The 20,981-nt window shown below is 42.9% G+C and overlaps 1 protein-coding gene across 1 annotated transcript in view; it reads left to right on the top strand.

Moving 5' to 3' along the window:
- Positions 1-779: 779 nt before the first annotated feature.
- Positions 780-20,981, top strand: part of LOC306918733 (dnaJ homolog subfamily C member 13-like) — a gene marked incomplete at its 5' end in the record, with an annotated part of 40,715 nt that continues 20,513 nt past the window's right edge. The window contains 10 exons of the mRNA XM_079531601.1: positions 780-947; positions 3,398-3,511; positions 4,728-4,844; positions 8,049-8,226; positions 10,830-10,921; positions 12,624-12,723; positions 13,085-13,159; positions 19,432-19,544; positions 19,830-19,999; positions 20,923-20,965. Coding sequence (XP_079387727.1) covers positions 780-947; positions 3,398-3,511; positions 4,728-4,844; positions 8,049-8,226; positions 10,830-10,921; positions 12,624-12,723; positions 13,085-13,159; positions 19,432-19,544; positions 19,830-19,999; positions 20,923-20,965 — 1,170 coding nt within the window. The remainder of the gene's footprint in view (positions 948-3,397; positions 3,512-4,727; positions 4,845-8,048; positions 8,227-10,829; positions 10,922-12,623; positions 12,724-13,084; positions 13,160-19,431; positions 19,545-19,829; positions 20,000-20,922; positions 20,966-20,981) is intronic.

The following is a 20,981-nucleotide window of genomic DNA, read 5'->3' as shown; positions in this document are numbered from 1 at the left end:
ACCCTCACTAAAAACGCCGGGACAACGCTCCACACGTCCCAAACTCTTCTCCCTTCTGGCCCCAAAACTGTGGAATGCACTCCCCGTTGCAATCAGAACTGCAGCATCACTCCCAATCTTCCGCCGTAGTCTGAAGACCCACCTTTTCAGACTCCATCATGGCCCATAGCACTTATCCTACCCCCTTAGATAGCACTTTTTAGACTTAGATAGCATTTGAAACAGACTTATAGCATGTCATGTAGACCGCACAATAATTGCATTGTATGTAGTCATAGCACATCATAGTACATATGCATAGCATAGTATAGTATATATGTATAGTTAATATGTATAGTGTCATTATATAGATATGTTCTAGTTACGTTCTTAGTTCACGCATGTTTCTTGATAAATGCATTTTATATATGTGATGTATTCCCATACTTTTGTTCTTGCTAAATGTAAGTCGCTCTGGATTAAGAGCGTCTGCTAAATGCCTAAATTGTAAATTGTAAATATGGATGTTCACAGATATCGTATATATTGTGATACAGTGAATGAATGCACGTTATTGCATTATTTGCAGTTCTATACCTTAATTTATGCTTTCGTAGAACAACGTTTTCGTTAGCCAAAATTATTAGTATTTACGTCTAAATTACTAACTTTTCTTTTAGTTTCTGTCACCTTGTAGGAGGTTAATTGTACTGTTAAGTAACTTGAACAATAACCCTTAAAACTGCATGAAAAACGTATTGTGATAATGCCTGATAAAGTATTGTTTCCATCTGGCCCAGGCCGCTACGCCCCCCGCCGCAGAGGGTGCCGAGGGGGGGGGCGAGACCCCCAACGGCGTGGAGGGAGGGGGGGCCGTGCCTCCGGAGAACCCCACCATCCGCAAGAGTCTGGCGGCCATGCTGACGCCCTACATCTCCAAGAAGCTGGGCTCGGGCACACCTGCCGAGGTGGGTGGAGCTAAATTACCTTTTATTCATCACACCTGCCGAGGTGGGTGGAGTTTAGCCTTTATTCATCACACCTGCCGAGGTGGGTGGAGCTAAATGATCCTTTATTCATCACACCTGCCGAGGTGGGTGGAGTTTAGCCTTTATTCATCACACTGGACACACCTGTTCAGGTGTGTCCAGGTGTTGAAGCTGTAGTTGTGTCTTGTTGTCCAGGTGTTGAAGCTGTAGCTGTGTCTTGTTGTCCAGGTGTTGAAGCTGTAGCTGTGTCTTGTTGTCCAGGTGTTGAAGCTGTAGTTGTGTCTTGTTGTCCAGGTGTTGAAGCTGTAGCTGTGTCTTGTTGTCCAGGTGTTGAAGCTGTAGTTGTGTCTTGTTGTCCAGGTGTTGAAGCTGTAGCTGTGTCTTGTTGTCCAGGTGTTGAAGCTGTAGTTGTGTCTTGTTGTCCAGGTGTTGAAGCTGTAGCTGTGTCTTGTTGTCCAGGTGTTGAAGCTGTAGTTGTGTCTTGTTGTCCAGGTGTTGAAGCTGTAGTTTTGTCTTGTTGTCCAGGTGTTGAAGCTGTAGTTGTGTCTTATTGTCCAGGTGTTGACGCTGTAGTTTTGTCTTGTTGTCCAGGTGTTGACGCTGTAGTTTGTTGTGTCTTGTTGTCCAGGTGTTGAAGCTGTAGTTGTGTCTTGTTGTCCAGGTGTTGACGCTGTAGTTTTGTCTTGTTCAGGTGTTGAAGCTGTAGTTTTGCCTTGCTGTCCAGATGGTGACGCTGTAGTTGTGTCTTGTTGTCCAGGTGTTGACGCTGTAGTTTTGTCTTGTTCAGGTGTTGAAGCTGTAGTTTTGCCTTGCTGTCCAGATGGTGACGCTGTAGTTTTGTCTTGTTGTCCAGGTGTTTAAGCTGTATTTGTGTCTTGTTGTCCAGGTGTTGATGCTGTAGTTTTACCTTTTTGTCCATGTGTTGAAGCTCTAGTTGTCTTGTTGTCCAGGTGTTGAAGCTGTAGTTGTGTCTTGTTGTCCAGGTGTTGAAGCTGTAGTTGTGTCTTGTTGTCCAGGTGTTGAAGCTGTAGTTTTGTCTTGTTGTCCAGGTGTTGAAGCTGTAGTTGTGTCTTATTGTCCAGGTGTTGACGCTGTAGTTTTGTCTTGTTGTCCAGGTGTTGACGCTGTAGTTTGTTGTGTCTTGTTGTCCAGGTGTTGAAGCTGTAGTTGTGTCTTGTTGTCCAGGTGTTGACGCTGTAGTTTTGTCTTGTTCAGGTGTTGAAGCTGTAGTTTTGCCTTGCTGTCCAGATGGTGACGCTGTAGTTGTGTCTTGTTGTCCAGGTGTTGACGCTGTAGTTTTGTCTTGTTCAGGTGTTGAAGCTGTAGTTTTGCCTTGCTGTCCAGATGGTGACGCTGTAGTTTTGTCTTGTTGTCCAGGTGTTGAAGCTGTATTTGTGTCTTGTTGTCCAGGTGTTGACGCTGTAGTTTTACCTTTTTGTCCAGGTGTTGAAGCTCTAGTTGTCTTGTTGTCCAGGTGTTGAAGCTGTAGTTGTGTCTTGTTGTCCAGGTTTTGAAGCTGTAGTTTTGCCTTGTTGTCCAGGTGTTGAAGCTGTAGTTTTGTCTTGTTGTCCAGGTGTTGAAGCTGTAGTTTTGTCTTGTTGTCCAGGTGTTGAAGCTGTAGTTTTGTCTTGTCCAGTTGTTGAAGCTGTAGTTTTTGTGTCTTGTTGTCCAGGTGTTGAAGCTGTAGTTTTGTCTTGTTGTCCAGGTGTTGACACTGTAGTTTTGTCTTGTTGTCCAGGTGTTGAAGCTGTAGTTCTGTCTTGTTGTCCAGGTGTTGAAGCTATAGTTCTGTCTTGTTGTCCAGGTGTTGAAGCTGTAGTTGTGTCTTGTTGTCCAGGTGTTGAAGCTGTTGTTTTGCCTTGTTGTCCAGGTTTGAAGCTGTAGTTTTGTCTGGTTTTCCAGGTGTTGAAGCTGTGGTTTTGCCTTGTTGTCCAGGTGTTGAAGCTGTAGTTTTGTCTTGTTGTCCAGGTGTTGACACTGTAGTTTTGTCTTGTTGTCCAGGTGTTGACACTGTAGTTTTGCCTTGTTGTCCAGGTGTTGAAGCTCTAGTTGTGTCTTGTTGTCCAGGTGTTGAAGCTATAGTTCTGTCTTGTTGTCCAGGTGTTGAAGCTGTAGTTGTGTCTTGTTGTCCAGGTGTTGAAGCTGTAGTTTTGCCTTGTTGTCCAGGTTTGAAGATGTAGTTTTGTCTTGTTTTCCAGGTGTTGAAGCTGTAGTTTTGCCTTGTTGTCCAGGTGTTGAAGCTGTAGTTTTGTCTTGTTGTCCAGGTGTTGACACTGTAGTTTTGTCTTGTTGTCCAGGTGTTGAAGCTGTAGTTTTGTCTTGTTGTCCAGGTGTTGACACTGTAGTTTTGTCTTGTTGTACAGGTGTTGAAGCTGTAGTTGTGTCTTGTTGTCCAGGTGTTGAAGCTGTAGTTTTGTCTTGTTGTCCAGGTGTTGAAGCTGCTCAACAGTAACTCAGAGAACCCGTACCTGATCTGGAACAACGGGACGAGGGCGGAGCTTCTGGAGTTCCTGGAGGGGCAGCAGGAGAGCAACATTAAGAGGGTAACCAACAACCGCCACGGTGCAGTTATCAGCAACATTAAGAGGGTAACCAACAACCGCCACGGTGCAGTTATCAGCAACATTAAGAGGGTAACCGACAACCGTCACGGTGCAGTTATCAGCAACATTAAGAGGGTAGCCGACGACCGTCACGGTGCAGTTATCAGCAACATTAAGAGGGTAACCGACAACCGTCACGGTGCAGTTATCAGCAACATTAAGAGGGTAACCGACGACCGTCACGGTGCAGTTATCAGCAACATTAAGAGGGTAACCAACAACCGCCACGGTGCAGTTATCAGCAACATTAAGAGGGTAACCGACGACCGTCACGGTGCAGTTATCAGCAACATTAAGAGGGTAACCGACGACCGTCACGGTGCAGTTATCAGCAACATTAAGAGGGTAACCAACAACCGTCACGGTGCAGTTATCAGCAACATTAAGAGGGTAACCGACGACCGTCACGGTGCAGTTATCAGCAACATTAAGAGGGTAACCGACGACCGTCACGGTGCAGTTATCAGCAACATTAAGAGGGTAACCGACGACCGTCACGGTGCAGTTATCAGCAACATTAAGAGGGTAACCGGCGACCGCCACGGTGCAGTTATCAGCAACATTAAGAGGGTAACCGACGACCGTCATGGTGCAGTTATCAGCAACATTAAGAGGGTAACCGACGACCGTCACGGTGCAGTTATCAGCAACATTAAGAGGGTAACCGACGACCGTCACGGTGCAGTTATCAGCAACATTAAGAGGGTAACCGACGACCGTCATGGTGCAGTTATCAGCAACATTAAGAGGGTAGCCGACGACCGTCATGGTGCAGTTATCAGCAACATTAAGAGGGTAACCGACGACCGTCATGGTGCAGTTATCAGCAACATTAAGAGGGTAACCGACGACCGTCACGGTGCAGTTATCAGCAACATTCCACAATGTTATATAGTCTGGAAATACACCTCCCCAAATCCGAGCAAGGAAGCTTCCATTTCTGTTCATGAAAATATATATTTTAAATACCTTTCCATTAATATTCTTTATTTCCATTTCCACTGAGCAACAAGCTATATATTATATACTATACTACTATACTATCATAGCGCCACCAGGAGGCCACAACCTGACCTGCCCTGGTGGAGACCTGTGCCCTGAGGGGCACTTCATCTAGTTTTCGTCTCATTTCTTCCTGTCCTCTGGTTTCCTTCAGGGCGAGAACGACGAGAGCTTTGGGTCTGAGTTCATGTTCAGCGACCACGGCAAGGAGCTCATCGTGGGAGAGATCTTTGTCCGAGTTTACAACGAGCAGCCATCTTTCCCCCTGGAGGTCAGTCTGGAGGCATGCTCCGTTATTATACACACACGCACGCAACGCACGCAACGCACGCAGGCACACACGCACGCAGGCACGCAGTCACGCAGTCATGCACGCACGCACACACACACGCATTCACAAACACTTTCAGTGGTGTATGCACCAGAAAGGAACTCCTTTTAGGCGTCCAAAATGAGAGTATGAAACGGAATGAATTTCACAGCTGTGTCTTTAGTCGGAAGCAGTGACACACACAGCACATTTAAACCAGAGTAATCTAGTAAGAGAGTGACAACACTAGCGTTGACTCCCATTGTAACAATGGAATGTGGAAGTGCTCATTCTATCTCAATGGGATAGTTCCAATGTTTGGAACTATAGCCCACTGCACCCCGCTTTGTCTCAATGGGATAGTTCCAATGTTTGGAACTATAGCCCACTGCACCCCGCTTTGTCTCAATGGGATAGTTCCAATGTTTGGAACTATAGCCCACTGCACCCGCTTTGTCTCAATGGGATAGTTCCAAATGTTTGGAACTATAGCCCATAGCACCCCGCTTTGTCTCAATGGGATAGTTCCAATGTTTGGAACTATAGCCCACTGCACCCCGCTTTGTCTCAATGGGATAGTTCCAATGTTTGGAACTATAGCCCATAGGCACCCTGCTTTGTCTCAATGGGATAGTTCCAATGTTTGGAACTATAGCCCATAGCACCCCGCTTTGTCTCAATGGGATAGTTCCAATGTTTGGAACTATAGCCCACTGCACCCCGCTTTGTCTCAATGGGATAGTTCCAATGTTTGGAACTATAGCCCATAGCACCCCGCTTTGTGTCAATGGGATAGTTCCAATGTTTGGAACTATAGCCCATAGCACTCCACTTTGTCTCAATGGGATAGTTCCAATGTTTGGAACTATAGCCCATAGCACCCCGCTTTGTGTCAATGGGATAGTTCCAATGTTTGGAACTATAGCCCATAGCACCCCGCTTTGTCTCAATGGGATAGTTCCAATGTTTGGAACTATAGCCCACTGCACCCCGCTTTGTCTCAATGGGATAGTTCCAATGTTTGGAACTATAGCCCATAGCACCCCGCTTTGTGTCAATGGGATAGTTCCAATGTTTGGAACTATAGCCCATAGCACTCCACTTTGTCTCAATGGGATAGTTCCAATGTTTGGAACTATAGCCCATAGCACCCCGCTTTGTCTCAATGGGATAGTTCCAATGTTTGGAACTATAGCCCACTGCACCCCGCTTTGTCTCAATGGGATAGTTCCAATGTTTGGAACTATAGCCCACTGCACCCCGCTTTGTCTCAATGGGATAGTTCCAATGTTTGGAACTATAGCCCATAGCACCCCACTTTGTCTCAATGGGATAGTTCCAATGTTTGGAACTATAGCCCATAGCACCCCGCTTTGTCTCAATGGGATAGTTCCAATGTTTGGAACTATAGCCCATAGCACCCCACTTTGTCTCAATGGGATAGTTCCAATGTTTGGAACTATAGCCCACTGCACCCCGCTTTGTCTCAATGGGATAGTTCCAATGTTTGGAACTATAGCCCATAGCAACCCGCTTTGTCTCAATGGGATAGTTCCAATGTTTGGAACTATAGCCCATAGCACCCCACTTTGTCTCAATGGGATAGTTCCAATGTTTGGAACTATAGCCCATAGCACCCCGCTTTGTCTCAATGGGATAGTTCCAATGTTTGGAACTATAGCCCATAGCACCCCACTTTGTCTCAATGGGATAGTTCCAATGTTTGGAAGCCCACAGGCACCCGCTTTGCGGCGAGATCAAAGCGTGTCGCCACTCTCTTTTCGCCACTATTCCACTCGGATTTAAACGTCACTGTCTAACATATAGCATATTCATTATCCATCATAAATCCTATGATGCAACAGGATGTCCTCTCCTAACAGGGTCTCCCTGTTAAAAGAAGGACAGGATGTCCTCCCCTGGAGAGGACATCCTGTTGCATCATAGGATTTATGATCAGACCAAATCATGTTTTAAAACACTACCGGCCACTTTGACCAGTTGCTACTTCACTGTTATTGGTCGTACCCTGTGCTACTTGATGTTGACTCATTCTCGCGTTCAGTTCCCCAAATCGTTACATTGACTCACTGTGTTCAGTTCCCAAAGGCGTTACATTGACTCACTGTGTTCAGTTCCCCAAGTCGTTACATTGACTCACTGTGTTCAGTTCCTCAAGCCGTTACATTGACTCACTGTGTTCAGTTCCCAAAGGTGTTACATTGACTCACTGTGTCCAGTTCCCCAAGTCGTTACATTGACTCACTGTGTTCAGTTCCCAAATGTGTTACATTGACTCACTGTGTTCAGTTCCCCAAGTCGTTACATTGACTCACTGTGTTCAGTTCCCCAAGTCGTTACATTGACTCACTGTGTCCAGTTCCCCAAGCCGTTACATTGACTCACTGTGTTCAGTTCCCAAAGGTGTTACATTGACTCACTGTGTCCAGTTCCCCAAGTCGTTACATTGACTCACTGTGTTCAGTTCCCAAATGTGTTACATTGACTCACTGTGTTCAGTTCCCCAAGTCGTTACATTGACTCACTGTGTTCAGTTCCCCAAGTCGTTACATTGACTCACTGTGTTCAGTTCCCCAAGTCGTTACATTGACTCACTGTGTCCAGTTCCCCAAGCCGTTACATTGACTCACTGTGTTCAGTTCCCAAAGGCGTTACATTGACTCACTGTGTTCAGTTCCCCAAGTCGTTACATTGACTCACTGTGTTCAGTTCCCCAAGTCGTTACATTGACTCACTGTGTTCAGTTCCCCAAGTCGTTACATTGACTCACTGTGTTCAGTTCCCCAAGCCGTTACATTGACTCACTGTGTTCAGTTCCCAAAGGCGTTACATTGACTCACTGTGTTCAGTTCCCCAAGCCGTTACATTGACTCACTGTGTTCAGTTCCCAAAGGTGTTACATTGACTCACTGTGTTGAGTTCCCCAAGGCGTTACATTGACTCACTGTGTTCAGTTCCCCAAGTCGTTACATTGACTCACTGTGTTCAGTTCCCAAAGGCGTTACATTGACTCACTGTGTTCAGTTCCCCAAGGCGTTACATTGACTCACTGTGTTCAGTTCCCAAAGGCGTTACATTGACTCACTGTGTCCAGTTCCCAAAGGCATTTGACTCTGATTGGTTGGTTCTCATCTGTGCGTCCAGTTCCCCAAGGCGTTTGCAGCCAGCCTGCTGGACTACGTGGGTTCCCAGGCCCAGTACCTCCACACGCTGCTCACCATGAACCAGAGCACCAAGGTGGAGTCACAGCAGCACGCCGAGAGGCTACGCTGGGCCGAGATGGCCCTGGAGGCGCTGAGGAACGTCATCAAGAACAACCCTGGTGAGTAGAGATGGCCCTGGTGGCGCTGAGGAACGTCATCTAGAACAACCCTGGTGAGTAGAGATGGCCCTGGAGGCGCTGAGGAACGTCATCTAGAACAACCCTGGTGAGTTAGTTAGGGAACGTCATCTAGAACAACCCTGGTGAGTAGAGTTAGTTAGGGAACGTCATCTAGAACAACCCTGGTGAGTTAGTTAGGGAACGTCATCTAGAACAACCCTGGTGAGTTAGTTAGAGAACGTCATCTAGAACAACCCTGGTGAGTTAGTTAGAGAACGTCATCTAGAACAACCCTGGTGAGTTAGTTAGAGAACGTCATCTAGAACAACCCTGGTGAGTAGAGATGGCCCTGGAGGCGCTGAGGAACGTCATCTAGAACAACCCTGGTGAGTAGAGATGGCCCTGGAGGCGCTGAGGAACGTCATCTAGAACAACCCTGGTGAGTAGAGTTAGTTAGGGAACGTCATCTAGAACAACCCTGGTGAGTTAGTTAGGGAACGTCATCTAGAACAACCCTGGTGAGTTAGTTAGAGAACGTCATCTAGAACAACCCTGGTGAGTTAGTTAGAGAACGTCATCTAGAACAACCCTGGTGAGTTAGTTAGAGAACGTCATCTAGAACAACCCTGGTGAGTAGAGTTAGTTAGGGAACGTCATCTAGAACAACCCTGGTGAGTTAGTTAGGGAACGTCATCTAGAACAACCCTGGTGAGTTAGTTAGGGAACGTCATCTAGAACAACCCTGGTGAGTTAGTTAGAGAACGTCATCTAGAACAACCCTGGTGAGTTAGTTAGGGAACGTCATCTAGAACAACCCTGGTGAGTAGAGTTAGTTAGGGAACGTCATCTAGAACAACCCTGGTGAGTTAGTTAGGGAACGTCATCTAGAACAACCCTGGTGAGTTAGTTAGGGAACGTCATCTAGAACAACCCTGGTGAGTTAGTTAGGGAACGTCATCTAGAACAACCCTGGTGAGTTAGTTAGGGAACGTCATCTAGAACAACCCTGGTGAGTTAGTTAGGGAACGTCATCTAGAACAACCCTGGTGAGTTAGTTAGAGAACGTCATCTAGAACAACCCTGGTGAGTTAGTTAGAGAACGTCATCTAGAACAACCCTGGTGAGTTAGTTAGAGAACGTCATCTAGAACAACCCTGGTGAGTTAGTTAGAGAACGTCATCTAGAACAACCCTGGTGAGTTAGTTAGAGAACGTCATCTAGAACAACCCTGGTGAGTTAGTTAGAGAACGTCATCTAGAACAACCCTGGTGAGTAGAGTTAGTTAGTTAGGGAACGTCATCTAGAACAACCCTGGTGAGTTAGTTAGAGAACGTCATCTAGAACAACCCTGGTGAGTTAGTTAGGGAACGTCATCTAGAACAACCCTGGTGAGTTAGTTAGAGAACGTCATCTAGAACAACCCTGGTGAGTTAGTTAGAGAACGTCATCTAGAACAACCCTGGTGAGTTAGTTAGAGAACGTCATCTAGAACAACCCTGGTGAGTTAGTTAGAGAACGTCATCTAGAACAACCCTGGTGAGTTAGTTAGAGAACGTCATCTAGAACAACCCTGGTGAGTTAGTTAGAGAACGTCATCTAGAACAACCCTGGTGAGTTAGTTAGAGAACGTCATCTAGAACAACCCTGGTGAGTTAGTTAGAGAACGTCATCTAGAACAACCCTGGTGAGTTAGTTAGAGAACGTCATCTAGAACAACCCTGGTGAGTTAGTTAGAGAACGTCATCTAGAACAACCCTGGTGAGTTAGTTAAAGTTAGAGTTTAGCCCTAACCAAAGGGTCACCATGCAACTCCTTGGGTCCAAACGGTTGCAAGGAGTTAACGCTAAAACCATCTCCACCCTTTGGTGTCGTTTGGGCTTTAGGGAACGTCATTTACACATTGTCTCCATATGGCGAGTATACCTGTCCTATAAATTAATGACGCTGGCCCCGCCCACACTGCTTTTCTTTCTCAATAGCCGTTAGCTTCTGTTTTAGGCCGTGGCTTTGAAGGCCTTTTTTCTCGGAAACGAATGAGCCGTCCGTGGCGATGTTCGGAGGTCTTTTCTGATTTATCCGGTGAGCGCGGCAGGAACATTGGGCGTTTTCTAGAGCTAGTATGGACCTCATTTTAGCTTGGTAGCATTACCGCTAATACGTTAGCATTCAAGATGGAAGACGCTTCATAGTAAAATAGCCTGAAATCACCCAAAATATAAATGCTAAATACAACGCGATGCTTTGCCCCACGTTGTGAGCTTGTAGATCGGCTTCTAGTGTAATCTGTGTTCTTGTAGGTTCTGTGTAACGTGTATTGTGTATTTAATGTGTATTATACAACAGGTCGTTTCGAGGAAGCAATCTGATTGTTTGAAACATTGGTTGAAACAGCCAATTAGGTGTGGAGCACCACTCCACACCTAATCAAAACAAAGAATTCAGCTGCTCTGTTCTCCCAGAGCGCAGCAAAGTCGGTGGCTAGGCTAGCTAGTTTTTTGGGACATGTTGTGGTCGTAGTGACTACATCTGTCATTAAAAAAATATGTTTTTCAGTGATTGTCTTAGTTTTAAGGGTAACCGTTAATTGTGTTGTATTTCTACAGGTTCTGAGACGGAGTGTATTGGACATTTCAAGCTGCTGTTCTCGTTGTTGCGTTTCTACGGAGCTGGGAAAGTTCAGCAGCTGGCCTTGGAGGTACAGTAAACACTACTGTAAACCTTACCGTTATCTCTGGAGGTACAGTAGACCTTACTGTAAACCTTACCGTCACTCCCAATCTAAACTATGGAATGAACTTCCCATTGCAGTCAGAACTACAGACTCACTCCCAATCTAAACTATGGAATGAACTTCCCATTGCAGTCAGAACTACAGACTCACTCCCAATCTAAACTATGGAATGAACTTCCCATTGCAGTCAGAACTACAGACTCACTCCCAATCTAAACTATGGAATGAACTTCCCATTGCAGTCAGAACTACAGACTCACTCCCAATCTAAACTATGGAATGAACTTCCCATTGCAGTCAGAACTACAGACTCACTCCCAATCTAAACTATGGAATGAACTTGCCATTGCAGTCAGAACTACAGACTCACTCCCAATCTAAACTATGGAATGAACTTCCCATTGCAGTCAGAACTACAGACTCACTCCCAATCTAAACTATGGAATGAACTTCCCATTGCAGTCAGAACTACAGACTCACTCCCAATCTAAACTATGGAATGAACTTCCCATTGCAGTCAGAACTACAGACTCACTCCCAATCTAAACTATGGAATGAACTTCCCATTGCAGTCAGAACTACAGACTCACTCCCAATCTAAACTATGGAATGAACTTCCCATTGCAGTCAGAACTACAGACTCACTCCCAATCTAAACTATGGAATGAACTTCCCATTGCAGTCAGAACTACAGACTCACTCCCAATCTAAACTATGGAATGAACTTCCCATTGCAGTCAGAACTACAGACTCACTCCCAATCTAAACTATGGAATGAACTTCCCATTGCAGTCAGAACTACAGACTCACTCCCAATCTAAACTATGGAATGAACTTCCCATTGCAGTCAGAACTACAGACTCACTCCCAATCTAAACTATGGAATGAACTTCCCATTGCAGTCAGAACTACAGACTCACTCCCAATCTAAACTATGGAATGAACTTCCCATTGCAGTCAGAACTACAGACTCACTCCCAATCTTCCAGTTCCATCTAGTCTGAAAACCCACCTCTTCAGACTCGGTCTTAGCCCGTAGCACTTTGCCCTAGCCTGGAACAACATATTTTCGGAGGCCAAATACATAATAATCTTGGAGGTCCTTGACATGAAATAGTTTGAGAACCACTGACAGAAACATGAGGGTTTTCAGAAAACTGTGAGTTGTAGAATCGTCCTCAGGTCTACATGGGTTAAACAGTGTGTTCTGGCGCCCCCTACAGGTGGTCAACACAGTGTTATTATTATTAAACAGTGTTATGGCGCCCCCTACAGGTGGTCAATACGGTGACATGTGTTATTATTAAACAGTGTTATGGCGCCCCCTACAGGTGGTCAATACGGTGACATGTGTTATTATTAAACAGTGTTATGGCGCCCCCTACAGGTGGTCAACACAGTGTTATTATTATTAAACAGTGTTATGGCGCCCCCTACAGGTGGTCAATACGGTGACATGTCTTATTATTAAACAGTGTGTTATGGCGCCCCCTACAGGTGGTCAACACAGTGTTATTATTATTAAACAGTGTTATGGCGCCCCCTACAGGTGGTCAATACGGTGACATGTCTTATTATTAAACAGTGTGTTATGGCGCCCCCTACAGGTGGTCAATACGGTGACATGTCTTATTATTAAACAGTGTGTTATGGCGCCCCCATACAGGTGGTCAACACGGTGACGTGCAACCAGGAGTGTGTGGCGAACATCGCAGAGTCGCTGGTCCTCGCCAACCTGCTGCTACTGCTGCACTCTCTGCCTTCTAGTGAGTTCTATGTGTTCTAGTTCTACACTCTGCCTTCTAGTGAGTTATATGTGTTCTAGTTCTACACTCTGCCTTCTAGTGAGTTCTATGTGTTCTAGTTCTACACTCTGCCTTCTAGTGAGTTCTATGTGTTCTAGTTCTACACTCTGCCTTCTAGTGAGTTCTATGTGTTCTAGTTCTACACTCTGCCTTCTAGTGAGTTCTATGTGTTCTAGTTCTACACTCTGCCTTCTAGTGAGTTCTATGTGTTCTAGTTCTACACTCTGCCTTCTAGTGAGTTCTATGTGTTCTAGTTCTACACTCTGAGCAGTCACGACCACATTATTGATGTCATTTTGTTCTTGTTGTTTTTCTCTTTCAGGTCGACAACTGGTTCTGGAGACCCTCTACGCCTTGACCTCCAACACCAAGATCATTAAAGAGGCTATGGCTAAAGGTTGGTCAATACATACTAAGATCATTAAAGAGGCTATGGCTAAAGGTTGGTCAATACATACTAAGATCATTAAAGAGGCTATGGCTAAAGGTTGGTCAATACATACTAAGATCATTAAAGAGGCTATGGCTAAAGGTTGGTCAATACATACTAAGATCATTATAGAGGCTAAAGGTTGGTCAATACATACTAAGATCATTATAGAGGCTAAAGGTTGGTCAATACATACTAAGATCATTATAGAGGCTAAAGGTTGGTCAATACATACTAAGATCATTATAGAGGCTATGGCTAAAGGTTGGTCAATACATACTAAGATCATTATAGAGGCTAAAGGTTGGTCAATACATACTAAGATCATTATAGAGGCTATGGCTAAAGGTTGGTCAATACATACTAAGATCATTATAGAGGCTATGGCTAAAGGTTGGTCAATACATACTAAGATCATTGTAGAGGCTATGGCTAAAGGTTGGTCAATACATACTAAGATCATTATAGAGGCTAAAGGTTGGTCAATACATACTAAGATCATTGTAGAGGCTAAAGGTTGGTCAATACATACTAAGATCATTATAGAGGCTAAAGGTTGGTCAATACATACTAAGATCATTATAGAGGCTAAAGGTTGGTCAATACATACTAAGATCATTGTAGAGGCTAAAGGTTGGTCAATACATACTAAGATCATTATAGAGGCTAAAGGTTGGTCAATACATACTAAGATCATTATAGAGGCTAAAGGTTGGTCAATACATACTAAGATCATTATAGAGGCTAAAGGTTGGTCAATACATACTAAGATCATTGTAGAGGCTAAAGGTTGGTCAATACATACTAAGATCATTATAGAGGCTAAAGGTTGGTCAATACATACTAAGATCATTGTAGAGGCTAAAGGTTGGTCAATACATACTAAGATCATTGTAGAGGCTATGGCTAAAGGTTGGTCAATACATACTAAGATCATTATAGAGGCTAAAGGTTGGTCAATACATACTAAGATCATTGTAGAGGCTAAAGGTTGGTCAATACATACTAAGATCATTATAGAGGCTAAAGGTTGGTCAATACATACTAAGATCATTGTAGAGGCTATGGCTAAAGGTTGGTCAATACATACTAAGATCATTATAGAGGCTATGGCTAAAGGTTGGTCAATACATACTAAGATCATTGTAGAGGCTAAAGGTTGGTCAATACATACTAAGATCATTATAGAGGCTAAAGGTTGGTCAATACATACTAAGATCATTGTAGAGGCTAAAGGTTGGTCAATACATACTAAGATCATTATAGAGGCTAAAGGTTGGTCAATACATACTAAGATCATTATAGAGGCTAAAGGTTGGTCAATACATACTAAGATCATTGTAGAGGCTATGGCTAAAGGTTGGTCAATACATACTAAGATCATTATAGAGGCTAAAGGTTGGTCAATACATACTAAGATCATTGTAGAGGCTAAAGGTTGGTCAATACATGCTAAGATCATTAAAGAGGCTATGGCTAAAGGTTGGTCAATACATACTAAGATCATTATAGAGGCTATGGCTAAAGGTTGGTCAATACATACTAAGATCATTATAGAGGCTATGGCTAAAGGTTGGTCAATACATACTAAGATCATTGTAGAGGCTATGGCTAAAGGTTGGTCAATACATACTAAGATCATTATAGAGGCTATGGCTAAAGGTTGGTCAATACATACTAAGATCATTATAGAGGCTAAAGGTTGGTCAATACATACTAAGATCATTGTAGAGGCTATGGCTAAAGGTTGGTCAATACATACTAAGATCATTGTAGAGGCTAAAGGTTGGTCAATACATACTAAGATCATTATAGAGGCTAAAGGTTGGTCAATACATACTAAGATCATTGTAGAGGCTAAAGGTTGGTCAATACATACTAAGATCATTATAGAGGCTAAAGGTTGGTCAATACATACTAAGATCATTGTAGAGGCTAAAGGTTGGTCAATACATACTAAGATCATTATAGAGGCTAAAGGTTGGTCAATACATACTAAGATCATTGTAGAGGCTAAAGGTTGGTCAATACATACTAAGATCATTGTAGAGGCTATGGCTAAAGGTTGGTCAATACATACTAAGATCATTATAGAGGCTATGGCTAAAGGTTGGTCAATACATACTAAGATCATTATAGAGGCTAAAGGTTGGTCAATACATACTAAGATCATTGTAGAGGCTAAAGGTTGGTCAATACATACTAAGATCATTATAGAGGCTAAAGGTTGGTCAATACATACTAAGATCATTGTAGAGGCTATGGCTAAAGGTTGGTCAATACATACTAAGATCATTGTAGAGGCTAAAGGTTGGTCAATACATACTAAGATCATTATAGAGGCTAAAGGTTGGTCAATACATACTAAGATCATTGTAGAGGCTAAAGGTTGGTCAATACATACTAAGATCATTGTAGAGGCTATGGCTAAAGGTTGGTCAATACATACTAAGATCATTATAGAGGCTATGGCTAAAGGTTGGTCAATACATACTAAGATCATTATAGAGGCTATGGCTAAAGGTTGGTCAATACATACTAAGATCATTGTAGAGGCTATGGCTAAAGGTTGGTCAATACATACTAAGATCATTGTAGAGGCTAAAGGTTGGTCAATACATACTAAGATCATTGTAGAGGCTAAAGGTTGGTCAATACATACTAAGATCATTGTAGAGGCTAAAGGTTGGTCAATACATACTAAGATCATTGTAGAGGCTAAAGGTTGGTCAATACATACTAAGATCATTGTAGAGGCTAAAGGTTGGTCAATACATACTAAGATCATTGTAGAGGCTAAAGGTTGGTCAATACATACTAAGATCATTGTAGAGGCTAAAGGTTGGTCAATACATACTAAGATCATTATAGAGGCTAAAGGTTGGTCAATACATACTAAGATCATTATAGAGGCTATGGCTAAAGGTTGGTCAATACATACTAAGATCATTATAGAGGCTAAAGGTTGGTCAATACATACTAAGATCATTGTAGAGGCTATGGCTAAAGGTTGGTCAATACATACTAAGATCATTATAGAGGCTAAAGGTTGGTCAATACATACTAAGATCATTATAGAGGCTATGGCTAAAGGTTGGTCAATACATACTAAGATCATTATAGAGGCTATGGCTAAAGGTTGGTCAATACATACTAAGATCATTGTAGAGGCTATGGCTAAAGGTTGGTCAATACATACTAAGATCATTATAGAGGCTAAAGGTTGGTCAATACATACTAAGATCATTGTAGAGGCTAAAGGTTGGTCAATACATGCTAAGATCATTAAAGAGGCTATGGCTAAAGGTTGGTCAATACATACTAAGATCATTATAGAGGCTAAAGGTTGGTCAATACATGCTAAGATCATTGTAGAGGCTAAAGGTTGGTCAATACATACTAAGATCATTGTAGAGGCTATGGCTAAAGGTTGGTCAATACATACTAAGATCATTGTAGAGGCTATGGCTAAAGGTTGGTCAATACATACTAAGATCATTATAGAGGCTATGGCTAAAGGTTTGTCAATACATACTAAGATCATTATAGAGGCTATGGCTAAAGGTTGGTCAATACATACTAAGATCATTATAGAGGCTATGGCTAAAGGTTGGTCAATACATGCTAAGATCATTATAGAGGCTAAAGGTTGGTCAATACATACTAAGATCATTATAGAGGCTAAAGGTTGGTCAATACATGCTAAGATCATTGTAGAGGCTATGGCTAAAGGTTGGTCAATACATACTAAGATCATTATAGAGGCTAAAGGTTGGTCAATACATACTAAGATCATTATAGAGGCTAAAGGTTGGTCAATACATGCTAAGATCATTGTAGAGGCTATGGCTAAAGGTTGGTCAATACATACTAAGATCATTGTAGAGGCTAAAGGTTGGTCAATACATACTAAGATCATTATAGAGGCTATGGCTAAAGGTTGGTCAATACATGCTAAGATCATTATAGAGGCTAAAGGTTGGTCAATACATACTAAGATCATTGTAGAGGCTAAAGGTTGGTCAATACATACTAAGATCATTGTAGAGGCTATGGCTAAAGGTTGGTCAATACATACTAAGATCATTGTAGAGGCTAAAGGTTGGTCAATACATACTAAGATCATTGTAGAGGCTAAAGGTTGGTCAATACATACTAAGATCATTGTAGAGGCTAAAGGTTGGTCAATACATACTAAGATCATTGTAGAGGCTATGGCTAAAGGTTGGTCAATACATACTAAGATCATTGTAGAGGCTATGGCTAAAGGTTGGTCAATACATACTAAGATCATTGTAGAGGCTAAAGGTTGGTCAATACATACTAAGATCATTATAGAGGCTAAAGGTTGGTCAATACATGCTAAGATCATTGTAGAGGCTAAAGGTTGGTCAATACATACTAAGATCATTATAGAGGCTAAAGGTTGGTCAATACATGCTAAGATCATTGTAGAGGCTAAAGGTTGGTCAATACATACTAAGATCATTATAGAGGCTAAAGGTTGGTCAATACATGCTAAGATCATTGTAGAGGCTATGGCTAAAGGTTGGTCAATACATACTAAGATCATTATAGAGGCTAAAGGTTGGTCAATACATGCTAAGATCATTGTAGAGGCTAAAGGTTGGTCAATACATACTAAGATCATTAAAGAGGCTAAAGGTTGGTCAATACATACTAAGATCATTATAGAGGCTAAAGGTTGGTCAATACATACTAAGATCATTGTAGAGGCTAAAGGTTGGTCAATACATACTAAGATCATTGTAGAGGCTAAAGGTTGGTCAATACATACTAAGATCATTGTAGAGGCTAAAGGTTGGTCAATACATACTAAGATCATTATAGAGGCTAAAGGTTGGTCAATACATACTAAGATCATTATAGAGGCTATGGCTAAAGGTTGGTCAATACATACTAAGATCATTGTAGAGGCTAAAGGTTGGTCAATACATACTAAGATCATTGTAGAGGCTAAAGGTTGGTCAATACATACTAAGATCATTATAGAGGCTATGGCTAAAGGTTGGTCAATACATACTAAGATCATTATAGAGGCTATGGCTAAAGGTTGGTCAATACATACTAAGATCATTGTAGAGGCTATGGCTAAAGGTTGGTCAATACGTACTAAGATCATTGTAGAGGCTATGGCTAAAGGTTGGTCAATACATACTAAGATCATTGTAGAGGCTATGGCTAAAGGTTGGTCAATACATACTAAGATCATTGTAGAGGCTAAAGGTTGGTCAATACATACTAAGATCATTGTAGAGGCTAAAGGTTGGTCAATACATACTAAGATCATTGTAGAGGCTAAAGGTTGGTCAATACATGCTAAGATCATTATAGAGGCTATGGCTAAAGGTTGGTCAATACATACTAAGATCATTATAGAGGCTATGGCTAAAGGTTGGTCAATACATACTAAGATCATTGTAGAGGCTAAAGGTTGGTCAATACATACTAAGATCATTATAGAGGCTATGGCTAAAGGTTGGTCAATACATACTAAGATCATTGTAGAGGCTAAAGGTTGGTCAATACATACTAAGATCATTGTAGAGGCTAAAGGTTGGTCAATACATGCTAAGATCATTATAGAGGCTATGGCTAAAGGTTGGTCAATACATACTAAGATCATTATAGAGGCTATGGCTAAAGGTTGGTCAATACATACTAAGATCATTGTAGAGGCTATGGCTAAAGGTTGGTCAATACGTACTAAGATCATTGTAGAGGCTATGGCTAAAGGTTGGTCAATACATACTAAGATCATTGTAGAGGCTATGGCTAAAGGTTGGTCAATACATACTAAGATCATTGTAGAGGCTAAAGGTTGGTCAATACATACTAAGATCATTGTAGAGGCTAAAGGTTGGTCAATACATACTAAGATCATTGTAGAGGCTAAAGGTTGGTCAATACATGCTAAGATCATTATAGAGGCTATGGCTAAAGGTTGGTCAATACATACTAAGATCATTGTAGAGGCTAAAGGTTGGTCAATACATGCTAAGATCATTGTAGAGGCTATGGCTAAAGGTTGGTCAATACATACTAAGATCATTAAAGAGGCTAAAGGTTGGTCAATACATACTAAGATCATTAAAGAGGCTATGGCTAAAGGTTGGTCAATAAATAAACACCCAAGACGTCCACAGACGTCCTATGAATCCTATGAGTTATTATTCAACTCCGCCCATCTGTTCTGTAACTCCGCCCCCTCTCCCCAGGTGCTCTGATCTACCTGTTGGACCTGTTCTGTAACTCCACCCACCCTCAGGTGCGCTCCCAGACCGCAGAGCTGTTCTCCAAGATGACCTCGGACAAACTGGTCGGACCCAAGGTGAGGAGAATCAATAATAATAATAGGGGCGGTGTGTAAAGATGCTGGGGGTGGCGGAGGCGTTGCCTGGCAACCGGACCGATGTGGAAAACTGATTTTGGGCTCAACCGCGTCATGTATGGTGCAAACGGGTGGCTACGAACATGTTCGTATTTAGCAGGGAAAGATTTAACCCGTTCTGGACGGGAACCCCCTTTTGGTGTTTAAAGCATTATGTTATACTTTAGCTATTGAAAAAACCCACAATTAAACATGTGTGTACCCCCTCCCCCCCCCCCTCTCCAGGTGCGTCTGACGTTGGTGCGCTTCCTGCCGGGCGTGTTCATGGACGCCATGCGCGACAACGCCGAGGCGGCCGTGCACATCTTCGAGGGAACGCACGAGAACCCCGAACTGATCTGGAACGACGGGTCCCGAGAGACGGTGTCGACCACCGTACGGGAGATGATGATAGAGTAGGACACACACACACAGACACACACAGACACACACACACACACACACACACACACACACCACCGTACGGGAGATGATGATAGAGTAGGACACACACACACACACACACACACACACACACACACACACACACACACACACACACACACACACACACACACCACCGTACGGGAGATGATGATAGAGTAGGACACACACACACACACACACACACAGACACACACACACACACACACACAGACACACACACACACACACACACACACACACACACACACACACACACCACCGTACGGGAGATGATGATAGAGTAGGACACACACACACACACACACACACACACACAGACACACACACACACACACACACAGACACACACACACACACACACACACACACACACACACACACCACCGTACGGGAGATGATGATAGAGTAGGACCACACACACACAGACACACACACACACACACACACACACACACACACACACACACACACACACACCACCGTACGGGAGATGATGATAGAGTAGGACACACACACACACACACACACACACACACACACACACACACACACACAGACACACACACACACACACACACAGACACACACACACAGACACACACACACACACACACACACACACACCACCGTATGAGAGATGATACACACACACATAACCATATTATTAGTTATTGATCCAGTGTTCTCAGAATAATGCTGGTTTCTCTACACCTAACTAGTGAAATGAAATGTTTAGTTTGGTTTAATTTGATGTCTTAAAGCAAGTTGTTGACATTGTTTGACATGTTGTGTCTCTTAAAGACATTGTTTGACATGTTCTGTCTCTTAAAGACATTGTTTGACATGTTCTGTCTCTTAAAGACATTGTTTGACATGTTTTTGTCTCTTCCAGACACTTCAAACAGCAGAAGGACAATCCAGAAGTCAACTTTAGAGTAAGTTGAACAACAC

The sequence above is a fragment of the Electrona antarctica genome (genome assembly GCF_951216825.1).
Source record: "Electrona antarctica genome assembly, contig: scaffold_216, whole genome shotgun sequence".
Lineage (NCBI taxonomy): Eukaryota > Metazoa > Chordata > Actinopteri > Myctophiformes > Myctophidae > Electrona > Electrona antarctica.
Note: the sequence above shows the minus strand (reverse complement) of the source record. Positions and strands in the feature narration are given on the sequence as shown.